Genomic DNA, 27,978 nt, shown 5'->3' on the forward strand with positions numbered 1-27,978 from the left:
ACAGGACCCGTCGTCCCCGCCTCCGCTCTCCTTTGCTCAGGCGCCGGCTCTTCTTTCTGGAAGCTTCGTGGAGGCGTTGGTTGGAGACCGTTAGTCCACGGGCCGGACACAATCCACGTCCATCCGGGGCTGTTGAGTCACCCCAGCACCGCACGGATGCCTGAGAAAATGGGTCCCAGGAACAACGGTCCCGCCGGAGGTTCTGGCAATCGGGGGAGAGGCGCTTACCAGGACCGGGACAAACCGGCCCAGATCCGCTTCAGCAACATCTCTGCAGCCAAAGGTAGCGAGCGCGGGGGGCCGCGCCTGCGCCGTGCCGGACCGGAGGGGCGGGCTGGGCCGGACCTAACTCGGGGGGTCTCTCTGGGCTGAGTCAGCTTCTGCGTAATGGCTGCTCCTGAGGAGTGGCTCGAAAGGGCTTCGCGGGGTTCCTCCTCTCCCAGCTCGGTCCCGGCCCGCAGCATGTGTCCACGATCGGTTCCCCTTCCCCTCCTGCTCAAGACGTCCTCTCTACTCTCTCGGTGCTTTTTCACATTGTCTTTCTCCCCCCACCCCAGTGCCTGGTATGCTCTTCCTTTTCCTCTCCCATCACCAGGACCTGGGCTCCCCGGTTTCTTTCAAGCCCTAGCTAAAACCGCACCTTTTACTAGAAGCTTTTCTGGCTGCTCACTCTTTGTCCCTTCCATCTTAGATTAGCCCCAATTGATCTTGCGTATTATTTGCATGTGATTGTTAGCATGTCGTTTCCCTCATTAAACTGTTAACTCTAAGAGAGCAGGGGTTGTCTTTTGCTTTTATTCATTTGTTTTTATGCCCCTATCGTTTAGCATGGTGCCTGACACATAGTAGGTGTTTAAATAAATGCTAGTTGGTTGACTTCCACGAAGACTGTGCCATTCACCAAATCACTGCTCTCCACCACAGAACATGGCGGTCAGCAGGTGGTGGGCCTCTGGATCCTCAGAGACACCTAGGTTATCTGGCTACAACAGCTCAGTTCCTTTTTGTTGAAGCCACAAAGTTGCAGCAATTGGGACGTGGGACTGCTCTGCATTTTGTTGGTTCTTCCTTTTAGATTTTTCAAATGACTTGAGGGATAGCAAGCTTTCTTGACACTTGAGAGTCATAACTCCCCACCTCTCATCTTAGTAGCTGTACCAGTAAGGGCTGGTCATACTATTTTCGAAACTGTTTCCTTATCTGTAAAACGAGAATCCATCAATCCAAGAAACATTTATAAAGCGCATCCTATGTGTGAGACACTGAGTCGTGGCTGCTGGTGATACAATGAAGGGAGCTCGCTTTCCCTTTAGAGACAGTTAACTATATATTTATGGGTGTGTTTGTATACATATATATGTTTGTACAGAAACTAATTTGAGAAGGGTGAGTGCTGTAACCGATTGGAAAAAACTTATTAGTAAGTAGCATATGAGCTAAAGCCTTGAAGGAAGCTAAGGAGCTCTGTTCAGGGATGTGCAGTAACCATAGTAATACCTGTAGTAGCAGCTCAAGTGAAACAATGTAGTAAGAGTTCTATGAATCAGCAGTTAAATAGGGCACAATGAGAATGGAGAAAGTGTTCATCTCTGCAGTGAGGAGATCCAAGTACCGAGGAGGAAAACAATTTGAGATTTAAAAATCATAGTTAAACATTATCATGGCAAGTCTGAATGTGAGCTTGCAGCTGGTTGAAAAAGTATGGTTTGGTGTAGCTAAATCTAGGACTTGAGATTAGCAGAGGAATTTGTACTTGTGTGACACACTGATTTAGTGTAAAGAATATTGAATTCTAATAATCAAGAAACAAGTCCTGGCTACTTCTGCCCTTAGCAAGTAGTGATTTTAGCCCAGGTCCTTCCCTAGTTCTCATTGTTCAAATGTGTGAGGGAGATGAGATCAGATTTTTCAGCTCTATCATTTTGTGCTTTCTTAATTATCACTTTAGAAAATACTTTGTAAGAAGCACCATATAAATGTAACCTCCTAGTTCCAGAATCCCTTTTAATAGAGGAGAGAATACCTTTTACTCCCAGAAAATGACAGGAAACAGTTTGTTACTTGTTAGGGGGAGGAATCTTGCCTGTAAGGAGCATTGGATGTACTCCTGCATCCCCCATTGATCTCTGAGAAAAATCATAGAATAACAGACCTGGGTAATATGTTACTTAGGACTGACAGCCCCAAAATTACAATGCACTACACAATATTTTTCATGTAATATGAACTCAATAAATAATTGTTTAATGAATGAATAAAAAGGTAGAAAAATCAACAAAATATAATTTCATACTTATAATTAAAAGTGTTTCTTTCCTAATTAATGAGATTTTGGTGTCTGGAGTGAGATGGGGTATAAGGTCCTTCATAGTTTTGCACTAAGTGGGCTAAAAGAGCTTCCTGTTTAACTACCGTATGAATATTTACCTGCTTTAAGGAGAGACAACCAGAATGCTTTGGCATAATCAATATGTCCCAGTGGGCAGGTGATGAATAACTGCATTATCACATGTACCCTGCCCATATAGACACTTTTAGGTGCCTTAAGTCTTTGAAGTGATTTGAGTCTTAAAATCTAATAATGAAACTGGGGGATTAGAGCAATTGGCCTTTGAATGAACCATTTATCCGATTGAAGGCTTAGTTTCCCTGTTTCTAAAATTACAGGATTTGTAAAGATAAAGGATTTAGAACTAGAAGAGAAACAGCTATATAACTGTGGGCAAGTCATGTAACCTTTCTGAGGCTCAGTTTCCTAATCAGAAAATGTGGGTGGTAATAACTTGTAGGGTGGTTGTGAGGCTTAAATGAGATGATGTATATAAAGCTCTTTGTAAACTTCAAAGTACTATAAAAATGGCAATCACTAGTATTTTACAGATGGGAAACCCAAGGCTCAAAACTAGTTCCGGATCACACACAATGATAGGTAGTAGGCTTAGGATTTGAACCCAGATCTTCTAACTCTTAAATCTAATTCTCTTTTCCACTATGCCATTTCACCTCATCAATTAGATGTCCATCAAACAGCCTTTCACTTCTGAAATTCTACATGCTGTAATATTCTCTAAGAGAGACATCATGGTATAATGGATAGAGAACTGACCTCAGAACCCAGAAGACTTGGGGGCAAGTCACCTAACCTTTTAGTGCACTCGAGGCAACCCTAAATCTATTGAAGGTGCCAACTTGCATTGATGGATGGAGTTTCCTCTTCCAGAAATTTCTATACTAATGAAATTCACCGGACTGATTCCTTTCCCTATGTAATTTGACTGCTTAATTCAGTTCAACACAGTTACTAGTTGCCTATGGTACATAAAAGGGTCCTATACTAGGTACCCAGTTGTTACAAAGCAAAAATGAAACATTGACTTTTGAGGAATTTGCTCTACTTTTTTTTCCATGGATGGAAGTTAATTGCACATTTCAGGATGATTTTAAATGCCTTAGTTGGTGGATCATATTTAGCTTTTTTGAAAGTTGTTATTCCTTCCTGACACTTGAGTTAGGTATCATAACTTTTTTGTTTTGTTTTGTTTTGTGATTTTTTGCTGGGCCATGAGGGTTAAGTGACTAGCCCAGGGTCACACAGCTACTAAGTGTCAAGTGTCCTAGGCCGGTACTCCTGAATCCAGGGCCCGTGCTTTATCCACTATACCACCTAGCTGCCCCCAGGTGTTATAACTTTTAAAAGGAGATGGTTGATAATAAAATAACTTGGTTGGAGAAAAGTGGCCTATAATATTTTTAAAAATTAATCTAATTTTTTTTAAATTCCACTTTTTGTTTTGACAGTCTTCCCAATAAGTAATTCTTTCCTCCATAGTTCCTAACAATATTTTTTTAAAAAATTAAACGAAGCCATCTAATAATAGGGATTGTGACTGACAGCACAAGCAACTGTTCATAATGACAAGGAAAGAAGGATGTTTTCATTTCAGTCATTTGGAACCAATATTGTATTTAACCTGAATTCTGTTGTCTTTTAGTGTTACCTTTATTTACATTACTGTAGTCTGCCTTCTCTACATAGTGCAATTTGTACTAGAGCTAATGTTACACTGATTCTTCTGATTTCAGGCTGCCATGGGTCAAAGAAAAGATTTGTCCTTTATTCCAATAGAATAAATATTCTGTTATTCTTGCTATGGTAACATCTTAGCTATCTATTACTAAGCCATGATTTCAGGTTAGGTTTAAGTTCAGTACTTTGGTTTTTCTTTGTTTCTGAATATTGGTATTATACCAGTAGCTTTACAATTCCAAGTTTCATGTGGTTTGATAGGAAGTAAAGAATGTAAAACTTTATAATTGGATTCTCAGCATTCTGGTATTTGAAGAAAAATAGTGTGAATCCACAAACTGAGTTTTCCTATTGCAATATTATAAAACAAATCCCAAGTACTACAGTGGCCTTACGATGGATGAAATAATATATATTTGGATTACAATAAAGAATGGAAAGACTTAATTATACTTGTGCTAGGTTTATAATTTATAACATTTTCTTTCTGTTAATTTACTTGGTAAAATCATATAATTTTAAAATGCAAAAAAATACTTATTGAATATTTGCCTCTTTTTACAGCGGTTACAGATGCTATTAGAACTAGCCTTGGACCAAAAGGAATGGACAAAATGGTATGTTTTAAAAGTTTATAAAATACTATTAATTGGACTTTAATTGCTTATTCGGAATGGGAAGCATTGTTTTTAAAGGGAAGATGTTTTCTAAAACTGCATTAAATGTTGGTGACTAATGACCTGAGAATTTGCAGACCTGCAAACCAAGTATTGAAATCATGTTATAAACCTCTAAGTCTTTCCCATTTATCCCTCTGTCCCTTCCAATTTCACGGTGGGAATCTAATCCATGCAAAGATGAGAGCCTATGTTTGAGCTAATTTTCAGCTTGCTATTTATATCATTCTTTTTTTTTTTTTTTTTTGGTGAGGCAATTGGGGTTAAGTGACTTGCCCAGGGTCACACAGCTAGTAAGTGTCAAGTGTCTGAGGCTAGATTTGAACTCAGTCCTCCTGAATCGAGGGCCAGTGCTCTATCCACTAGGCCACCTAGCTGCCCCTATTTATATCATTCTTAAAAATAAAAAGGGATCTTTGAGGGAATTGGAAAGGGGGAGTTGTTTGGGGGGACTTTATTCAGTGACTTTTTTTTTTTTGCATAGTGACCTCCTTAGGGTATAAACTTAGTAGTGAAATCTCTAGGTGAAAAGGTATGGACATTTTCATCACTTTATTGACTTTATTCTAAATGCTTTCTACTCCAGTGTCCTGATTCACAGCTTCACCAGCAGTGTATCTTCCCATAACCCTTCCAACATAATAAATTATTAACCATCTTTGATCATTTTTCCATTTTGCAGGGTGTGAGGTAAAAGCTCAGGGTTGTTTTGATTAACATTCCTCTTATTATTAGTCATTTGGGTCATTCTTTCCTATGCTTGTTAATAGTATGGTTGTTGACAGTTTAAATATGGTCTCAGACTCTAGCTGTGTGACCATAGGCAAGTTACTTAATCCTGTTTGCTTTGGTTTCTTCATTGGAGAAGGAAATGGCAAATCACTCCAGTATCTTTGTTAAGAAACCCTGAAAGGGATTGCGAAGAGTTGGACACAAATGGAAAAAAACTAAAGAAAACATGATTATATGTCTTAAGCCTAATTTCTGGCAGACTGCTTTCCAGTTTTCCCACCAGTTTTTTTGTTTTTTGTTTTGTTTTAGTGAGGCAATTGGGGTTAAGTGACTTGCCCAGGGTCACACAGCTAGTAAGTGTTAAGTGTCTGAGGCCAGATTTGAACTCAGGTATTCCTGAATCCAGGGCTGGTGCTCTATCCACTGTGCCACCTAGCTGCCCCCTGTTGTTGTTTTTTTAAATCAAAGAATTCTTTCTGGAAGGAATTTTATATTTTCCTGTTGATGAGACACAATTATTGAGTTCCATTGTTTCTGATTTTCTGTTATCTAGTCCTTTCCATTGTTCTGCATCTCTATTTTTAAACTAATATCAAATGATTTTGAGATTTGGAAGTATTATTCCTTCTTTCCCCTTTTTTCTTTCATGATTTCCCTTCATATTCTAGATTGATTTTAGTTTTAGATAATACTTATTAATATTAAAAAATTCAGGGCAACTAGATGGTGCAGTGGATAAGCACCGGCCCTGGAGTCAGGAGTACCTGAGTTCAGATCTGGCCTCAGACACTTAACACTTACTGTGTGACCCTGGGCAAGTCACTTAACCCCAATTGCCTCACCAAAAACAAAAACAAAATATTAAAAAATTCCCTCTCTGCCTATACTTTGTAGTGTTCTTAGCACAAATGAATGTTGTATTCTGCTGGAGCCTTTTTCTGCATCTGTTGGTAGTCATGTGATTGGGGGGGGGTTTGTTATTATGTTGATTGTTTTCCTAATGTTGATCCATCCTCGCATCCCTAATATAAGTCCAATTTTGTAACAATTTTAATTTCCTAGATCATGAGCTATAGAATATTTGACAGGGGCAGCTAGATGGCGCAGTGGATAGAGCACCGGCCTTGGAGTCAGAAGTACCTGAGTTCAAATCCGGCCTCAGACACTTAACACTTACTAGCTGTGTGACCCTGGGCAAGTCACTTAACCCCAATTGCCTCACTTTAAAAAAAAAAAGAATATTTGACAGGTTTTCATTTAAAATTTTTAAATCAGGGCTTATTATTGAATCATAAATAATAATTATGTGAAAGAAAATGATAATGATGAAACAAACATAACAAAATTTCTGGGAAACAGCTAAAATAGTCCAAAGGGGGAAAGTATATCCATATAAACATGCATTAACAAAAACAAAAAGGAAGGGGTTAATTAACTGAATGTACTTTTTTTAAAAAAATTAGAACGCTAGCCTAAAATGCACACAAAAAAAGAGATGCTAAAAATAAGAGAAACCTATTAGAAACCAAAAAGAAGAGGGCAAAAAATCAAATCATCAAAATAGCAAATGAAGTAGGTAATAGTGTACACATGCCAGAAAAAGGGAAAGAAAAGATTTTTTTAAATTATACTAAGCCGCTACATATGATAACAATTTGAGAACTCAAGAAAAATAGAGGAATACCTTCAAAAATACAAAATATTTAGCAAAACCATAGAGATCTTAAATAGTATACCACCAGAAAAGGAAATAGAACTAGCTATAAAGGAACTACCAAGGAGAAGGGGGGACTCTTGGTTAATTCTATAAAATTATAAAAGAACAATTAATATCAGTACTATGCAAGTTATTTTCAGAAATTTCAGAAGGCACTCCTAAACACCTTTTATCAAACAATTATAATCCTAATGCCTAAACAAGGTGAGGTAAAATAAAGAACTGTAGACCAATACTATTAACAGATATTTGAAAATGCCTATTAGTGAAAATTCAATAAGATAAAGATCTACTGAGTGAATTTTAGAAAAGAGTAAGCTAGAAGTTAGGAGATTTGGGTTTTATTAGAATGGAATAAACATTTATTAAGAGCCTTCTATGTGTCAGGCACTGTACTAAACAGTTTACCGATGTTATCTCATTTCATCCTCACAACAACCCTGAGAGGTCTGCAGGTAGTATTATTATTTCCATTTTACAGTTGAGGAAACTGAGGCAGATAGAAGTTAAATAACTTGCCCATAATCACAAAGCTACTAAGAATCTGAGGCCTGATTTGAACTTAAATCTTGCTGATTTCAGGCCCAGTGCTCTTTATCCAGTCTGCTACCTAACCTTAGCTGTTTACCTGGGAAATGTGATAAAGATACTCCATTTTTCTGAGCCTCGGTTTTCTAATTAATAAAATGGAGCTAATATTTCAAGTATAAAAGGCCAGCGTGAAGGTGTTTGGGTGTTAAGAAGTTGGATTCATTATACATGAAAGATAACATAGACATTACCGTTAAGCTTTTAAATACAAATAGAACGTTTTTGGAAACCAAATTAATGTTGACTAAAGAATTTTATTTGTTTTGTTTTTTAATTTAAAAATTTCTAGATTCAAGATGGGAAAGGTGATGTGACCATTACCAATGATGGTGCTACAATTCTGAAACAAATGCAGGTCTTGCATCCAGCAGCCAGGATGGTAAATATGTAGTTCTTCTTTCATATGACAAACTACTTTTACTACTACTACTACTACTACTTCTTCTCCTTCTCCTTCTTCGACTTGTCCAGGGTCACACAGCTAGTAAGTAAGTGTCAAGTGTCCGAAGCTGGATTTGAACTCAGGTCCTCCTGAATCCAGGGCTAGTGCTTTATCCACTGCATCACCTAGCTGCCCCCCAGACAAACTACTTTTTAATCTTAATTTAAACTTCAGTTTATAATTTCCATGGCATCTAAGCATGATGAACATCTGTTCCATCTTCAATACTTTCAGTATCTATAAGTTTTGTCAGTGTGAGCATTCTCTCCACTGACATAGTATGTCCATTACACCTGAAACCATTAAAATTAAGGTAAGCTGAGATACAGTTCCAAGTACAATCATTTTATTAATAAAGCACAAATTTACCAACAGACAGGGTCTCAGCTTTCTCAATAAGGCTGAGACCTTGAATGAGGGGCATAGCTCTCTTTTAAGGGAATACAGAACAAAGAAAAGGACTTCATAGGCAGTTGTGATTGGTTAAAAGAGCTCAGTATCACGAATGGCAGAATTAATTTGATTGGTTATAGCGCCGAGGCGTGGGGGACAATATGATTGGTTGGAAATTGGAAATGAAGGGTTAGCAGGAACCCCCTGCCGTGACTAAGAAATGTTTATTGTTTGAATCTACCTGCAAGGTTAGAGATAATGGACCAGACTATTTTGCATAGCAAACTAGACATCTTTAAAGGATAGCTTAATGGTACAGAGATACCAGACCGACTCCCTGGTGTCCGCCAGCACTCCCAAAGGAGAGCAGGTTTCCTTGAGTAAAGAATAGAAAGTGATTAGGAGGAAAACTGGATTTCTAAATTTAACTCTACAAGTCAGTCGAATTTTGGAACTAATTTTGGAGACAGACTTAGGCACTTAGAGGACAAAATTAATTAACTATAAATAAGGTCAATAAAAAAGACAGAATCAGTCTGATCATTTCACTGTTTAGTATAGTCTTGAAGCTTCAATGGCTAAGGATTGCCTTTAGGATCAAATGCACACTCCAGTGAATGTCCTTCACAGTCTGGCTCCAGCCTATCTTTTCAAACTGATTATAGATTACTGTTGCTTTATTCTGCACTTGGACTAGCCAAGACATCCTAACCCTTTCTTATTGTATCTTTGCAAAGACTTTCCCTTTATGCCTGGGCTGCCTTTTGGAGCACCTGGTTACCTTCAAGGTTTGGCTCTTCTGCCAACTTCTTCAAGAGGTCTTTCTTCATTCCCCTATTTTCCAGTCACCCCCCCAACCCATTAGTCTGCATTTCTTTTGCATTTATACCCTATTGTGAGCTTATATTCTAATATAAACTGCTTGGAGGGGGGCTTACTTTTGTATTTGTATCTTCAACACTCAGCACAGTGTCAGGTGCATAATAGCCACTTAAATTCATTTTCATTAATTGATTTGAGTCACTCTGGATTTTTTAAAATCACCTGACAAACCTATAGTTATTTCATAACTTAGCTAAATTGGCTCTTGAATAACTGGTATACAGTTTGTGACCAGACCCTTACTCAAAACTATTTCTTCAAAAAAATATCATTTCAGTAGTACTCACAGACTCTTCCACCTCTTGATAGAAAGGTTTTTGGGGTTGTTTTTTTATTTTTATTTTTGACTTCCATATTACACTGCTGATAGCGGTTACTTGTTGGCCAATCTCCTAGGGACTATCTTTTTTCCTGCCTAAGCTGGTCCCATTCTTAGCTTTTTTTTTTTAACCTTGGTAGTAGGACCTGGCAGAGCTTGCATTCTCTGGCAGACTTTGAGAACACACAGTTAACTCCCATACTATGATGAGGCAAATAAAGAAGCCCTTACGTTGAGAAATGAACATTCTAGAATCAATTAGTAGTAATCATGATACATGAGATTCTGTGCAGCTAGGGAAATAGAAATTCTGCTATCCCTCTTCTTCCTGACCCACCCTACCTCTCCCCCTCAGTTTTGCAGAATTTTCCATCTTAATACTTCCATTACATGCCTTGGGAGGTGAGGAATGGGAAGGGGGGAAAGCATTAATTTTCTTACAGAATTTTAAGTTTTCCAGAAAAGTAAATCTATGACACCATAGCTTTTAGATTTTTTTTTTCCCTCTTAGGAATTTGCTTTTGCATTGGCTTTTAGATTTACCATAAATGCATGTGGTGAATCCATTCTAAAGCTTTATGTATAGCTGGAGCCTCATGATCTTCCCGAGACTATGAAAGTACCTTAACAGGGCTATTGACCTGTTACTTAAATTGGGTCTTAATGTGCCCTGTCATTTTACATTTGATAACTTTCTGTGTTTTCTTTCTTAGTTGGTGGAACTCTCCAAAGCACAAGATATTGAAGCTGGTGACGGTACCACGTCTGTTGTTATCATTGCTGGATCTCTTTTGGATTCCTGTACTAAACTTCTTCAAAAGGGTAGGTTGAGTTTGTTATTGCTAAGTAGTGGTAGAATAAAGATGATTTTATATAGAAAAGTATTACGGTTTATTTTGGAATAATGAGGTCTTTCATGAGTGCATAAGACTATTTTTCCTTTACTAATTGTGGACTGGTTTTTCTTGGACAGAAACCTGTTGTAACTCAACCATTGATGTGATTTGCTTTTCAGAAAAGATCAATGCCATTCTTAAAATAGTGTAATTGTAGCTATTAAAATAATTTAACAACAAAAACAAAGAAAAAACAATTTAACGAATGTGCAGCAGTAAATAAGATGTGGTTCTTATAATTAAATGACTAATTAACAACTTGAATTGAAACTTGACAGGAATTCACCCAACCATCATTTCGGAATCATTCCAAAAAGCTTTGGATAGAGGTGTTGAAGTTTTAACTAAAATGGCACAGCCAGTGGAACTGAGTGACAGAGAAACATTGCTAAATAGTGCAACCACTTCACTAAACTCAAAGGTATGAAGAGTTAAAGACTACTGGAATTAGGCCCTTTTAATTTTGTTAAGGAATCTATCCAGTGATATGAAAGCTAAAGAAACAGGGAAATTTTTCTTTGCTCAGTACTTGGGGAGAAAACATTGTAGTTATGGAGCAACATTTTAAGTTTCTTTTGTTTTAAATCACAAACAGCTCCATAGACCATCTTCAGGTTTATAAACTTTAAATACCATGTAAATGTGACTTAACTCTTCTCAATCATTCAGTAAACTCAAAGATTAAAATTGGAATGCTTAAAATTTTACTGAAAGTTTGGTAACTCCTAGCATGTTGGCATCATCTGTTTTCTAGACTTCCTGTTTTATCTCCATTCCTCCTTTTAGTGCCAGATTCATACATTTTCTTTCATTTTTGAGCATGGGACCAGGACTGGATTGTGTTCCTCATGATTGCTTTTTCAAAATGTGCTAGAACTATTCTGCCAGTACCTTAATATTGAAGGAATCTTTTGCTATTCTGAATATAGGGGGATGCTAATTGATACTGTGGGATTGAGTATCTAAAAGTAACACTTTTTTTTCCTAGCTGTAAAGTATGTAATCTGTCTTTGAAAAATTGTTAATCTTGTTTTTGCTTTAAGAAAAAAAAGTTAACACTATTGGTGAGAAAACTACCTCATCTGTCAATGTGGGAGGAGGAAGATGATGTTTTTATAGTCAATTTTTTTTAAAGTTTGCTCCAAAACTGTATTATTTTTCCTTGTTTATTTTTATCATTAGAGAAGGTAGTGTTTGTCTCTTAAGTTTTCCTTTGCATATTTTAATGCTGACCTTTTTAAAAATTAAATATTTGTAGGTTGTATCTCAGTACTCAAGCCTGCTTTCTCCAATGAGTGTAGATGCTGTGATGAAGGTGATTGACCCAACAACAGCTACTGGTGTAGATCTTCGAGACATTAAAATAGTTAAGAAGCTTGGGTGAGAAAAAGCTATACTTATTATTTTCATTAATCAAAGTTAGTGTTTCAAATAAGCTTTAACTAATAATTCAAATAATTATTTGGAAAAAATGGAATCAAGTAGTAGGACTAAAAAAAAAAACAGATTTTCCCCCTTTTGGGTGGTTCTATCATTGTGATCGTTCTGAGTCTTTGTGGTAGATAAGAATTTAATCTCCTAGTGTCATGTTAGAGGAATAAGATGAAAGATGCTTGTGAATGAGGCCAGTGTAAATGATAAAGGTCCAAATTTTTTTTTAATTTACAATTTTAGGTTTTAAACTTTCATTCTTTTCTACTCTTTTTTATTTTAGAGGGACAATTGATGATTGTGAACTGGTGGAAGGATTGGTCCTAACTCAGAAGGTGGCAAATACTGGCATAACTAGAGTTGAGAAAGCTAAGATTGGTCTTATTCAGTTTTGTTTATCTGCTCCTAAAACAGATGTAAGTAAATCTGATTCTGATTGTTACTAGTACTTAAGTAGATAGATTCCTTGAGCACCAATAAATGGGAAAGAGCCTAAATTACCTCAGTGCCTTTATTCTGGAGAAAATACTGTGTTAGCATAGTTAAAAGTCAGTAGTATATCAGGTAATCTAACAGTGCCATACATATTGGATTTGATAACACAAATGTGTCTCCAAAAACAAGTATGTGAATTTGTATCTCTTCCGACATTTCCACTCCTAAAATATTACTTAGTTCATTCATACCTATATAGTAGTCTGCATTATTTTGACAGCCAAAGGGACTGTCATGACACCTTTTTCAGATGATTGAAGAAACTTAAGAGTTGGAAGATGATCTTAGAGGTCATCTAGTTGTCTAACCTATACCTCAGTAGGGATCTTCTGCAATAATTCCAGATAAGTGGTTTCTAACCTTTTGAAGACCTCTTCCTGAGGAAGCCCATTTCACTTTGGGACAGATTTAGGACTTGAGTTAGGATCCTTTATATCAAGTTGATAGCTACCTCTCCATAGCTTTTGTCCTTTAAGTTCCACCCTCTGAGATCAAGTGGAACAAGTCTAATTTATCTTCCATGTGTCAGCTCTTTGAAAATATCTTTCAGGACTCTCTTCTGAACAGTGTGCTTATAAGAATGCACCCTTAAGATCACATTAGTGTTCTTTGCTGCTCTGTCATACTGTTAAGTTGTAATTGGATAGTCCACTAAAACCCCTTGACTGTTTTATGTGCATTGCTCTTGTGGGGACCAATTTTTAATTGGGGAGTGCTAGCTAAGCAGCTCGCTGCAATAGTGGGGCAAGGAAGGAGACCTGCAGCCTCCCTCAAAACAGAACAAGAGTTATTTTAACAAGAACGAACTTAAAAAAAAACACAAACAGGATCAGTAGGATCGAGGGAAAGGAAATAAAGTGGGGAAAGGGAAATTATAATACCTGAAAAAATACCACCTCCCAGGAATCAGATGAACGCCTGTCGCTTTCCAGCTTCCACCTAGAATGCCCAATTCTCCTCCCTCAAACCTAGAAACACCCCATGCAGCCCCAGCCAATGGGATGGCCCCTCTGACAGTCACATGACTGCCCTCACTAGGCTTCTTATCATTATAATTTTGCCAGGCCCATGTAGGCGTCAGAGAGTGGTGATGATGTGAGGTGCCAGTGCCCTGGCAATGGCTACAACCAGTGGGGTGGAACACCGTGTGGTTTGCGGAGCTCCAGGCCAGTGCGCACCAAGGCATAAAAACCTCAAATAACAATTAATTCTTTACACTCTATTGCAGTGTTTCCCCCATCCTGTATTTGTACACTTTGAATCAAAGTGGAGGACTTGACACTTAACTCTGATTTTCCATCTTTTGTTCATTATCTTAACCAGATTTCTTGGGTCATGACTGTCATCCAATGAGTTTGCCCCCAACTTTGTCAAATGAAAATTTGAGAACCATGACTTCTGAGCTTTCATCTAAGCTATTTTTTCTTAAATAATTTTTTATTGCTGTTTTCTGGTGGGTTTTAAAATTTTTGTTTTTATATCACTATAGTATTCCATGTATCCCTCCCTACTCCCTTCCTAGAAGCCATCTCATGTGACAAATGGGGAATTTTTTAGAAAGGGGGGAAATCAGTATAACTTATCATTATAGTGAGGAAATCCTATAATATTTTCAATACATAATAACCCCAAGAGGCAGGTTGGGGGTGTCTTCATAGCTCTTCGTTTGAGTCCTGCTTCATCTTTATAGTTTTGTTACATTTACTTTTTTTTTTGTGGGACAATTGGGGTTAAGTGACTTGCCCAGGGTCACACAGCTAGTAAGTGTTAAGTGTCTGCGGCCAGATTTGAACCCAGGTCCTCCTGACTCCAGGGCCGGTGCTCTATCCACTGTGCTACCTAGCTGCCCCTGTTACATTTACTTTTGATTTTTTGGTGTGTCTTTTACATTTACATTGTTGTAGTTACTGTGTGTAATGTTTTCTTGCTCTTCTTCCTTTTCTCTGCATCAGTTCATGGAGAATTTTCCATGCTTCTCTGTAGTCATCTGCATCATTTTTTACAGTACAGTATTTCATTGCATTCACATACCACGATGTATTTAGCCATTTGCCAGTTGATGGACATCTACTTTATTTCCAATTCTTAGCTATCATAAAACATACTACTGTGAATATTTTGGAGTAAATGGGGAATTTTTTTCTTATCAGTGGCTTCCCTGGAATATAAGTCCAGTAATGGAGTCTGGTTCAAAGGGTATGGACATTTTAATCACATTTACATAATTCCAAATTGATTTCCAAAATGGTTGCTCCATTTCAAAGCCCCAGCAATAATGTATTAGTTTGCCTTTCTTCCCATAACCCCTCTAACATTGACTGTTGCCATTTTTGCCAGTTTGGAGGTTGTGAGGTAAAACCTCAAAGCTGTTTTGATTTGTATTTCTCTTATTATTAGTGCTTTGGAGGTTTTTTTTGATAGGGCCGTGAATACTTTGCTGTTCTTTTGAGAATTGTTTGTTCAGATCCTTTGACCATTTGGCTATTTGAGTATGTCTATTAATCATGTCTATTATTTACCTATTTTGGATAAGAAGCCCTTATCAAAGAAAAATGATACAAAGTTTTTTTTCCCCTTTAGACCGTTTCCCATCTTATCCTACATATATTAGTGTTTTCTGGGCAGAAACTTTTTAGTTTTGAGTAATCAGAGTTATCTGTTTTATCTTTTCTAATTGCCTTTATCCCTTTTTTAAGAATCAATCTCTTGGGGGCGGCTAGGTGGCGCAGTGGATAAGCACCGGCCCTGGATTCAGGAGTACCTGAGTTCAAATCTGGCCTCAAACACTTGACAATTACTAGCTGTGTGACCCTGGGCAAGTCACTTAACCCCCATTGCCCCGCCAAAAAAACAAAACAAAACAAAAAAGAATCAATCTCTTACCCACACCTGTGACAGGTACATGATCTGGTTTGTTTGTTTTTTTCTGATTTTTTTTTTTACATAATCTTTACTATTAAGGTATTGTGGAGTATGGTGTAAGGTGTTGGTCCAAGCCTAATTTCTGCCAAACTGCTTTCCAGTTTTCTCAGTTTTTCTCAAATAAAGAATTTTTCCTCTGGGTAACTTACATTTTCCATTTTTGTCTCACACACACATATCAAGATATTAAATTTTATTGTTTCACCTAAGTTATTGATATAAATAGTGCTAGCTAAGCACTATATAACAGCCATCGGTAGGTTCTAACGTTGATTCTGAAATCACATATTGGAGTTCTTTCAGTACTCTGGGATTTTGTTTGTCTGTACTTGTTGACTTAATATCAGAGAAGGATAGTTAGGGGTTCTCATAGCTTCATATGTCTGGGTTTTAATTTCAGTTTCCTGGTAACCATTTTTGTTTCAGCCTTTCCAGTCCAAAGACTGTTCTCTTTAATAGAGAAAACAAAAGCATAATAAAAATTGATCAATGCTTCTTTCTCTTCATTTCCTTGGAGCAGCCGTCCTTTCTCCTTTGGTCTCCTTGGCAACATCATCACTTTAAAAGAGCTATGTGCGTAGCTCCAATTTGTGCTGGGCTTGAGCATTCCTGAAAGTACTCTCACAGGACTAGAGTAAATGTCTGTTCATCCTGTTTGCTACTGTTCTCTTTTTATGTCTTTTAAAATTCCCATATCCATCTCTCTAAATACTTCTCCCTTTTCTTCATTGGAATTTGTGATTTTTGCCATCAGAATTTCATTTTTAGATAATTGTTTCTCGTCCTTCTTGGGCTGACTTAACCCTGCAACTTAGGGCATGATAATCTACCTGTGTTTTTGATAGATTCTTTGATATCTCCTGTCCCAAAGTTTAGGATATACATTGGACCATGCTTGGTTTTATTTTGGGTTTTTCTCTTTATGAAAAAGTTGCTGGAATGGCCACTTAATTCCAAAGTTCTAGTATTCTCCTTCAATCACCAGTCCTTGTTTGAACAGAATTAGGTTCAAAATAGCAATTCATCTTAACACTTCTGTTGTATTTTAAACAGTGGAATTATCATTAAAGCAATTAAAAAACCGTATCTGTTGACTCTGTCTTTAGCAGAAGTCTAACAAATGTCCAGATAGTTGAAGTCCCCCATCATGCCATATCATGCCAGGTTTATGGTAATGTTTGCTAAACTCCCTCTTTCTAGCAGGCGATCTATAGCCTAGCTTCGTAAACTGTCACATAACTGAATATTGGGGGGGGGGTCAAAAAATTTGGCAACAGTAGAAGATTTTATATACCTATTTTATATACCTCTATGCCCAGGTTTGCATAAAAATTCCTCAGGTGAAAAGAAGCCTTGCTCTACAGTATATTTCATCTGCAAAATTGTATCTTTTTCTCAACTCAAACATTTGTATCCCTACATAAGCACCTGGTGTGTGTAGTACACTGTACTAGGTATTAAGAATACAACTAAAAATGTAGAAAAATGAAATGGCCCCTGCCTTCTAGGAACTTAGTACTCTCTCCCCTAATCATGACCCAAATTTCTCCAGACTCAGTTCCTAGATTTCCTCATATGAGTAAATTCTAATATGCCCTATTACTTGACTGTCCTTTTTGCCTGTTCTGTTCCTTGTAAATAGGATTTACTTTTCCCTCACCCCTGTTCATTCATTTCCCATCTCTCCAAGTTTCAGGGATACCTATGAAGTTGAACATACTAGTCTCTCTAACTCACCCTGTTGTCTGCCCTATACTTTAAATTTATGTATATGAGACCATGTGTTTTATTGTTTTCCTCCTTTTGTAATATTTCTTGCAAATTACTAGTCATCTTAAATGATAGTTTCTGGATATTGTCTCCCCCAGTAGAATGTGATCTTGAGGGGAAGGACAGACCATGTTTTTGTTTTTCTTTATATCCCTAGGGCTTAGTACAGTGCTAGTAACCCTTGATAAATGCTGCTTGATGATGATTCTGTGTTGAGTCATATAGCCATAAATTGGCAAGTTTTCTCCCACTTGAAAAAGAATAAAATTGAATTTTTTAATAAAGTAAAATACATGGTTTCCTAAAGGAGCATAATAAGTCTTAGAGTTTTTACCAACAAGTGATATTTATAGAATGAGATTGTTTTAAATTATTTTTAATACTTTTAAGATTTATATCTTTTGAGGCTTTAAAAAAAAAGATTAATGGGGCAGCTAAGGTGGCGCAGTGGATCTTAAAGCACTGGCCCTGGATTCAGGAGGACCTGAGTTCAAGTCTGGTCTCAGACACTTGACACTTACTAGCTGTGTGACTGGGCAAGCCACTTAACCCTCACTGCCTCACCCACCAAAAAAAAAAAAAAGATGAGCATTTTTACAATGCTCAAGATCACCTTTATGCTTAGTATAGTTTTAAAAATGCATTTTTACTGATGCTTTTCATATTTTATACCAATCATATCTTTGTATTATCCCTTCTTGCATAACAGAAAAAACAGTTAAGTAAAACCAACAGTGGAACCACATCTAACAGTATACAAAACGTGGTTTCCCCACCTGACCAAGAGAAATGAATTAGGTTTCATCAGTTCTTTGAGGATAAAATTGTTTTTTACCTGACTTATGTTTTTGTTTACACTATTGTGCTTTCTTCCCTTTGTAATCAATTCATAGAATCATAGAATTAAGAGATAGAAGAGACTAGTCAGCTAGTCCACCCAGTTCTTTTTATATATGAAGAAACGGGCTTTGGAAATTAAGTGGCCTACACAAGGTCACACAGATAATAATAGGAGTAGAGACAGAATTTGAACACAAGTTTCTTAATTCCAAAGCCAGTGATTTTTTTTTCATGGCACCTTAGTGCCTCATACACATCTTTCCATGTTTCTCTGAATTCCTTAACGTTTTTGACAGTACAATAATATTTAATTAATCATAACCAACCCTTCCTAATGTGCTTTTTTTTAAGCTTAAAAAGGCACAATTTTCATATTCCTTTTCAACAGATGGATAATCAAATTGTAGTTTCCGACTATGCTCAAATGGACAGAGTATTGCGAGAAGAGAGAGCTTATATTCTCAATTTAGTGAAGCAAATTAAGAAATCTGGATGTAATGTACTTCTCATACAGAAATCTATTCTAAGGTAAGTGACATGAAATATATCTTATTTCAAATTTACAAACTTATTTGACTTTTTTTCTAACAGAGGGGGGTGGTTAGTAGAATTCCATATAGTTAGTTGTAATCCAGGATCCAGGGCAATCCCTATTCCACAATACATGTCTGAGGTAAATTGTAAGGCAGTTCCTTTTTTCTTAAACAGTAGTGTTGCAATTTCCCTGACCCTAATCACAAGTAGCTCTGTCAGTAGCAAGTAATAAAAGCAAAGCTAGAACCACTCTAAACCTTAAGATTAAGGTTTGCGGTGATCATTTTGGATGATGCAGAATTCTTAAAGGGTCATAAAAGGCTGTCTCAGAAAACATCTATCATATTGGCATGGCCAATGTGAGAATTTGTTTTGTTTGATTATGCTTATTTGTTATTAGGGTTTTGTTTTTGGTGTTCCTCTCCAAGGTTGAAGGGAGAAGAAAATGAAGGCTTATTAATTGGAAAATAATTCATTTTGAAAACAGAAAAAGCATATTCTGACACCTTTTTGTGTGTGTGTTGTTTAAAATTCTAAATGTGGGTTCTAATCTGTCCCCTCCAGTTTTCGGGGGAAACTGGCTAAAGTCACTGATAAATTCACCAAGAGTTTAGGATTTTAAGGGTTTATTAAAAGATATAAGATAGTAAAAAGGGAAAGATTAAGAACAGATTTCTTATAGCATGGAAATCCTAGTCTTCCTAAACTCCCCTGTGAAGTTCTGCCACCCCGCCCATCTCTCCAGCCAAGAGAGGAACTCTGGCCAATGTCTGCTTCCTGATGATTGGCTAGCGTCATTCAAATTCATTGGTTCACTGGACTAGGTCTCAATGTAAAGTTCAAAGTTTTTAAGCCTTTGAGAACAATACCTTCTTAAGTACCCTCTTAAATACCAGCTAGATGTGCTTACAATCTAGTTAACTGGAAGTAAGCCAGTCTCAGTCAGTCGCTTCCACCCAATTCAATCAGTTTTGATCAATCTGGTGGGCCTCTGAGTATCCTCATCTACCATTATTATTATTATCTTGACACATTCCTCAGACTTTTCTATAGAAAGCAGAGGTATAGAAAATCACTACATTAATATCAAAGGCTATCTCATAGTACAGTAATCTGTGTTTATTGTTGATGGTGATTTAACCAGAGTTAAATAATTAAATAAAAGCCAAAAGTTGTTCTTAAGAAAGTACAGTTCAATGGTTAGAGACTTAAAAAATCCTTTTCTTTGCAACTTTTACGCATTACAATATTATTATAAGTAACCTATTAGTTTTTATTTAATATACCAACAGTTAATACTTAGAGATGATCTAATAATTATGTAATTCTCTGTATCCTCTGCCCTTTTCCCACCATTCTGCCAACATTGCAAAATATGGAGGAGTATCACCTATTATCGGGTACCATTTTGTATTCTGTTTCATGGTTTTCCTTAGAAAATGTAAAAAGAAATGTCTTTGTTCTACAACTCCAATGATTAATTATCAAGTGAGGCATGAAACAGGCTGCTCACCTAAGGAATTTGCACTACTCATCCTCCTTGACAGTGGCAGAGTCCAAACCAAAGAGGTATTATGGGTGGTAAGGTATCCCAGATACTTCTATTGGAAGAGGACATTATGCTTATTTCATTAAACCCAGAAATATAAAGCCTCCTAAATGAGGTCCTGACAAGACATGCATATATCTTGGACAGTGGCTCACTTGGACAGTGAGTTGAGCACAGAATTTAATAGGAGTGTGGGCTGGAGTACCTTTGGGAAATACAGTTCTTTTAATTGACCTCAAGCTTCTCTCTGAAATGATGTTTCAGCTTTTAACCCCATTGTCCCTCTGGTTATCTTTCTGTGAGACAAGTATTTGAAGAATTATCACTTGGGAGTAGTGTAGAGCTACATGATAACTCAGCAGACCATAACACATTACAGATGAAGAATTATGTAGAAGTGGTATAAGAAGTGTTACCAGAGAAACATATAGTTGGGGGTGGAAGGCCCTGGGCTGTTCACATAATAAGGACAATTGAGGAGTGGGCAGTCTTTAGTCTGTGGTTATCCATGTATTGTTAGAGGAATACCATCGCACATTGGTAAAGTCCCATTCTGGTGGGTAAGAGAGAGTGCGTTTGTGTTTGTGTAGATGCATGCATGCTTAGTTTTTCAATCTCGTGTGTGCGTGCACACACACATATGTGCACACATGTAATAGAATTACAGTAAGTTATACATGGATTGTGATGTACATTATTGTAGGGTGTACCTACATCGATAGGGGCACTTAGGTATGGCAATGGATAGAGTGCCCAGCCTGGAGTCAGGAAGGCCTGAGTTTAAATCCTAACTCAGACACTAGCTGTTTGACCCTGAGCAAGTCACTTAACCCTAGTTGCCTCAGTTTCCTCATGTGTAAAATCAGTTGGAGAAGGAAATGACAAACCACTCCAGTATCTGCCAAGAAAACCCCCAAAAGGAGTCACAGGACTGAAATGACTAAACAAACCCCACATCAATGACATAACAGATCCCTTAATAGTATAGTATAGCAAAGGAATCATAATACCCAAGGTATATTCTCTTAAGTAATAAAAATAAAAGGTTCTTTCCAATTAGATTTTGGTTATTTATACTTAATTTAGTAACACTTTATTGTTGAAAATCTGACCATTATTTTTATGAAAAACTTCGACCTACCCAGTTTGACATATTTAAAACAACTGTTAAACAAATAGTTAAATTATCTGATCAACTGCTTGGTCTTGTTAATAGTAGTTAAAGAAAATGTTGTAAAACAGTTGAACAGAATGGAGTCATTTCTTGTATCTCCAGAATCACTGATGGCATTTCAACTTTTGCCTTATTCTAGGGATGCTCTTAGTGATCTTGCATTACATTTCCTAAATAAAATGAAGATTATGGTGGTGAAGGATATTGAAAGAGAAGACATTGAATTTATTTGTAAGGTAAGCATTCTTTCGAACCCTTATAAAATGAGTTGATGAGTTACATTTTGCATTTTTATGTGTTTTGTGATTTGACTTTTATTTTTATAGACGATTGGAACCAAACCAGTTGCCCATATTGACCAGTTCACTCCTGAAATGCTTGGCTCTGCTGAGCTAGCAGAGGAGGTCAACTTAAATGGTTCTGGCAAACTGCTCAAAGTAAGTATATAATTAAGTGTGAATTTGTTAGCATTCTTTACTCCACTAGGTAGCTAATGATGACTTTTATTTGCTGTAGATTACAGGTTGTTCAAGCCCTGGAAAGACAGTTACTATTGTTGTCCGTGGATCTAACAAATTGGTGATTGAAGAAGCTGAGCGTTCAATTCATGATGCTCTGTGTGTTATTCGCTGTTTAGTGAAAAAGAGGTAATGTATTTTGTCAGTTTTGCTCTGATAATTTAGTAAATGATTTTTATGTACATTGACCATATGTTTATATATCTTAATATATTTATACATACATATATACATAGTCCCCAAAATCTTGGTGCGGTTTTAATCTAATCTTCATTGGTAGAGGGTCTTTCTTTACCATGAATTCCCTAAACTGAGGAATCATATACCTGAGTAAAACAAATAAAAAATATTGTTATTGAGTATTTACAAGTAGTAAAATAATTGAAAGATGTTCTCTTGATGTTTGAACAGTTGTTCACTTGGGGAAATTAGCCATAAACTTGTCTTGTCAATTTCAGAGCACTGATTGCTGGAGGTGGTGCACCAGAGATAGAGCTGGCCTTGCGTTTAACTGAATATTCTCGCACTTTGAGTGGGATGGAGTCATACTGTGTCCGTGCTTTTGCAGATGCTATGGAAGTCATTCCATCTACTCTAGCTGAAAATGCAGGTCTTAATCCCATTTCTACTGTAACAGAATTAAGAAATCGGCATGCCCAGGGAGAGACCACTGCAGGGATTAATGTCCGAAAGGTAATGATGTTTCTTTAATCAGTCAGCTGGCATTTATGAAGTATTTCCCTTATGTCAGGCACTGTGCTAGGCATGGGGGATAGAGACCAAAATGAATAATCCTTCTCAAGGGGCTTCCATTCTGTTTGGGAAACAGTGTATATGTATGTACATAGATACTATATATACAAAGTAAAATTTTGTGAAGGGTGGCACTATCAGCTAAGAAGGTGAATCAGAGAAGGTGTTTCATATAGGAGCTGACACTTGAATCCAACAGGCAGGAGGGGTCAGCATGTAGAGGCATAGAGAAAGGAGATGGAGGTCATGTATAATAAGGAATAGCCAGTATGCTGGGTTTGGAGTAGTCCTGTAATACATATGGAAGGATAGGCTGGAACTAGATTGTAAAGGGTTTTAAATAACAAAAGTAGGGGGTAATAAGCCACTGGAGCTGTAGGATTTTCATTTAGACAGCTGTGTGAAAGATGAATTCAAGAGGGTGAAGATTTGAGATAGGGAGACCACTTAGGTTGTTGCAGTAGTCCAAGCAAGAGTTGATGAAGACCTGAAGTAAGTGGTAGCCGTGTGAGTAGAAATCTGGTAGATTTGGGGCGGGGGTGCAGCTAGATGGTGCAGTGGATAAATCACTGGTCCTGGATTCAGGAGAACCTGAGTTCAAAGCCGGCCTCAGACACTTGACACCTACTAGCTGTGTGATCCTGGGCAAGTCACTTAACCCTCACTGCCCCACCAGAAAAAGAAATCTGGCAGAACTATAGAAAATTCAGAATGTTTTAAAATGCATAAAATACACAGGATTATGAAGGAAGATAGTTTTACTGAAATATAGCCATCAGTAATTTGTCAACGAAAGTATTCACATCCTCAATATACACACTTAATTGTCAGTTGAGTACAACATTTTGAAAAAGCTTCAGAAATAGCTATAGTATCCTTTATAATAACTAATTAGGAAAGTAAGTGTGAAATGAAAATAGATTCATCTTGATGTACATAGGGGGAGTTTCTTTTGGAATGAACACTGATAGAATGTCTGGCAAAGCCTAAGTTTGAGGAAATAACTACCAAACTCTGTCAGAGAATGGTATAATGCAGGATTCCTAACCCCCAGAATCTAACTCATTTACCAGGGAAACATGAAATAAGTGAGCTGATAATACAGAGCAGTATACATTGAATGGCTGATAGGAGCCTTGCAAATAAAGATGACTAGACTGATGTAGGAGGGGTTAGTCTTGTTACGAGCAATTGGGTGGCATAATGTATATATAGAACATTAGATCTTGAGACAGGAAGGCTTGGATTCAGATTTGACCTAGCCACGTATTTGCTGTGTGACTCTGGGCAAGTCTCTTGACCTCTCTGTTTCTGTTTCTTCATCTGTAAAATAAAGCTAATAATAGAACCTACCTCCCAGGGTTGTTGTGATGGTTAAATGATATATTTGTAAAGCACTTTATTAACTTTAAAGCTGCTGTAAATACTAGGCATTGTTGTTACTAATGAGAATGTGGCACTTGAACAAGGCCTTTGAAGTATGGGTAAATCCAGAGGGCATTCTAGTCAAGGGAAATAAAAGTAGAGAGAGTGAAGTTACACAGGCAGAACTAAGTAAAACATCTTTCAGGGAACATATTTAAATTGTAGTTTTGTTTTGGAAGAATAGCAAGAGAGAAAATTGCAAAGGTGGAATGAGACCACATGATAAAGAGACTTGAATGCAAGGGTAAGGAAGGATTTTGGATGTCATCTGTAGGGAAGCCATTGCAGATTTTTGGAATGGTAGACCCACGATGAAATAATTGGCTGTGGGTTAGGACCTGAAACAGAGAGAGACAAGTTAGAAGGCTATTGGGATAATTCATAGAGAGGGAGGGAGGGAGGCCCAGTATGGTATAAGAGGAAAAAACTCTATTCAGGAAGCCTGGACTCATGCTCACTTTGTAACCTCAGGCAGATTACATCACCTCTCTAAGGCTATTTTCTCATTTATATGATAGGCTTAATACTTGTCCTATCTGTCTTATGGGGTTGTCATGAGGAAAATAGCTTGTACACTTTAAAGGGAGACATAAAAATACATAGAACTGGATAAAAAGTTACTCTGTTTAATAATGTCCATAAGATAGAAAATGTTTGTTCTGGGAAGAAAGAAAATTGTGAAATCAGTGTTTCCCAGTTTTCATTAAAATACAACTGAGGCATTTTGGGAAAGAACCTGACTTGGAGAATTTTTTTTAATATAAAGAAGAAAATCCAGTTCAATGGACTTTACTAATGGAATAATGATTAAATTGTCTTTTTTGACGCGCTTGTTAATCAGCACACACAGTAAAAGAACAAAATATTAATTTCCAGGGTGGAATTTCCAACATTTTGGAGGAGCTAGTAGTCCAACCTTTGTTGGTGTCAGTCAGTGCTCTGACGCTAGCTACTGAAACGGTCCGAAGCATTCTCAAGATCGATGATGTGGTGAGTTTGGGATTCTATTTTTCTGACATAAATACCCATTTAGCATTTCATTGAGGCATTTTGGGAAAAAAAGTAAAACAGGCAGGCAAATGAAGTACTCATCAAAAGTTCCTGAGAAACTCCATTCACAGCACAAGAAAAGAAAACTTAATTCCACATTCAGAGTTCTTCTAAGTAGAAATACAGAGCACATTTCAGCTTAGGAGAAACAGAAGAGGTTACCGTTTCATTATTTCGTGATCCATGCAGATCAATCCGTACTTTGTAATTACTTGTCCTTTGGCCATTTCCTTTTAGTAGGTAAAATATTTTAGTGATTGGAGACTTAATGAGCTATGGGTCTAGTTTCTCTGCAGTTTCAAGTTGATGCCAGTTAGGACAGATTTCACATCATTAATGTTGTTTAATGGTTCAGAAATTCTACTAGGGATTGAAATTAGCTTTGTACTATCACCCAGTGATTTTTAACAAGGAAAAGTTGGTTTTTGTTGAAGCATCTTAAAATGCACTAGACCTTGAATGATGTTATTTGGCTCAGTAGAAGGAAAATAAGATTACTGAGTTAAGGGTGAAGAATATGTGATTTGTGTATAATTGAGAGGAAAAAAGAACAGTTGTCGACCCTTGCAGCACTTCAGGTTCTTCTGGCAGTGAACATTTGCGCCGTGTGACTCGTCTGAAGTAGGCGGTTGTCATCTATTTTGATCATTTGGGTCAGGGTCCCCGTTATAGCTTAAATACATAGACATGGCGAGACCTTTCTGTTCTTATCAGGTCGACGATTAGCCACCTTAGTGCCCCCAGAAAGGAATCAACGCCCTACCCCAACCCGCCTCCTCTACTCTCTCCCTCTCTTTTCCTCTTCTACTGAGGAGGGATTTTTTTATCTGATAATATCTATGGCTTTACTGTGTCATTCTTTGGAAGACAAATAGCTTCTTCCTCAGAGCATCTGGCTCCCTCCTAATCGGGAAGAGCTTCAGATTTGGTTTTGACCTCTAACTGTACAGCTAACCCCCTCTCTTCTCTAGAGATAGATGATTGTCCCCAGTGAGGAATATATGGAGCTAGATCAAAGGAAGGTTGACAAGTTGCAGGGCACTGAGGACAGTAAGAGAACCAAAAGCCATGCCATGTAAGAAACAAAGCAATCAATTATAATAGAACTGTAAAACACTTCATTCTCTTGTGTTGTGAAAGCTGTGAACTAGAGAATACAAATGTTATATCAGTTTTTCCCCCAAAGGGAAAAACCAAGAATAATGAGTGGAAGTGGCAGCTGCAAATTTAGGTTTCATGTCAGAAATGCCTTCATTAGATCTATCCATACATTGATAGGCTTTGGGAGTAGTTGTTTCCACCTTATTGGAAGCCTTCAGTTATTGGCTAGATGATCATTTGTCAGCTATGTTGTAATGGGGAGTGCCTTTGAGAGTAGTCAGTTCTTCTATAACTCAGCATATTCTGTTCCTGAAAAGCACTGTGCTATGCAGTGTTGAACAATAAAAATCATAGGTCTTTATGGGGAAAATGGGGCTAGAGTCCCAACTTTGAAAGATTTTATCCTTAACATTTTTTTATAAAGGTAGGAACCTAGTACAAACGGTAACACAGTTTTATGTACGTGTTAAATGATTTAGTTAAGAAACACACGCTTATGTAATGGCAGGATCCACAGACCCAGGCTGCTGCTCATGAGGCCTTCACCCTGGATCCCATGAGCCAGTCCGGTAAAGTATCATGCAAGCTGGGCAGGCTGAAACTCCAGCCTGAGAAACCAAAAGTCATACCAGAAGGTGGAAAAGGGGTTGGGGTTTGGACCAGCACTCCTCCATCTCCAGCTACTGTAGCACCAGAAGATGCACAATAAATGTGGCACTTTACCTTGAATAAGATCTGAAGCTTACCTGTGGAAATGAGTATCCAAAGGGTTAAAGTTTGTGAGTTATTGTGAAGCAATATAGTTTTCTGCATTCTCACCCATAAGCTAACTAGATTTATGCTCAGAATGTTCCCTAATGAATCAGCCTTGGAACAAATTCAAGTTTTGAAAACAAGTGTTCTAACAGAACTAACTGTATATGGTTGGTTGGATGGCCATTGAGTCCCTTCCAGCTGCCCCAAATCAAGTCACACACAGTTTCTCCTGTTTACAAAACTCGTATTCTTCCTGCTATAACATGATAAACCCTTGCAGCTGAAGAAACTGGAAGTATAGTTGCAAAGACTACAGAGAATCCCAGTGGGAAAGAATAGCAGTGCTGTGCTAGACTGGAAGGTTTTGAGAGGGGGGAAAAAAAACCTGACTACTAGAAAGTGCAATGGGAGTTTAAAATATGAGTGTGGTACAGTGGGAAAATAGAGAAGTAGGAATTAGGATGTCCAGATTCTAGTCCCACTTCTGCTACCAAGTAGCTGACTGACTTTGGACGAGTTGTATCACCTCTAATCTGCATTTTCCTCATCTATAAAATGAGGTGATTTGACCAGATATTTTAAAATTCCTTTATGACTCCATAATTCTTTTATTCTAGGGTTTTAAACTCTTTATATAACTTTTCTCTTCAGGTGAATACTCGGTAATCTTGTTGACATACTGCATCTGTCTGGTACAGACATATACTGTGCAGCTGTGGTGGAAGAGTATTGCCCTGTGGAATACTTGTAGTTTGGAAGACTTTGTTTTCTGAGTTCTTACACCTGGACCTCAGTTGTCATCCATCTGAAAACTGTCAATACAATCTAATAAAAATAGTAAATATTTGGTTTCGAGAAAGCAGATTTTGTTGTTATTCCTGGAATTCTTTCAAAAGTTCTGTGAAAAAATAAAAACAGCTGTACCAGTTTGTTGTGTGCAAGTGATTTTCATATTTTTTTCTCAGAGTAACGCATGATCTTTTT

General features: G+C 37.4%; 1 protein-coding gene across 1 annotated transcript; it reads left to right on the forward strand.

The window, feature by feature from the left end:
* On the forward strand, positions 1-27,923 carry CCT4 (chaperonin containing TCP1 subunit 4). The gene is made up of 14 exons (XM_043986069.1): positions 1-283; positions 4,592-4,644; positions 8,034-8,123; positions 10,494-10,602; positions 10,955-11,097; positions 11,935-12,056; positions 12,391-12,523; positions 18,523-18,662; positions 21,531-21,627; positions 21,718-21,828; positions 21,908-22,038; positions 22,368-22,602; positions 24,964-25,077; positions 27,646-27,923. The coding sequence occupies exons 1-14, from the start codon at positions 157-159 to the stop codon at positions 27,658-27,660; spliced, it is 1,620 nt and encodes a 539-aa protein (XP_043842004.1). The 5' UTR covers positions 1-156; the 3' UTR covers positions 27,661-27,923.
* The last annotated feature ends 55 nt before the right edge of the window (positions 27,924-27,978 follow it).

This window comes from Dromiciops gliroides, chromosome 2 (genome assembly GCF_019393635.1).
Source record: "Dromiciops gliroides isolate mDroGli1 chromosome 2, mDroGli1.pri, whole genome shotgun sequence".
Taxonomy (NCBI): domain Eukaryota; kingdom Metazoa; phylum Chordata; class Mammalia; order Microbiotheria; family Microbiotheriidae; genus Dromiciops; species Dromiciops gliroides.

What these genes read in the sequence shown, in the direction of transcription:
- CCT4 (XM_043986069.1), top strand. Translation starts at nt 157, where the DNA reads ATGCCTGAGAAAATGGGTCCCAGGAACAACGGTCCCGCCGGAGGTTCT. An exon ending in TGCATCCAGCAGCCAGGATG is followed by an intron (nt 8,124 to 10,493) that starts GTAAATATGTAG and finishes TTTCTTTCTTAG; the next exon opens with TTGGTGGAACTCTCCAAAGC. An exon ending in GTTCTGGCAAACTGCTCAAA is followed by an intron (nt 21,829 to 21,907) that starts GTAAGTATATAA and finishes TATTTGCTGTAG; the next exon opens with ATTACAGGTTGTTCAAGCCC.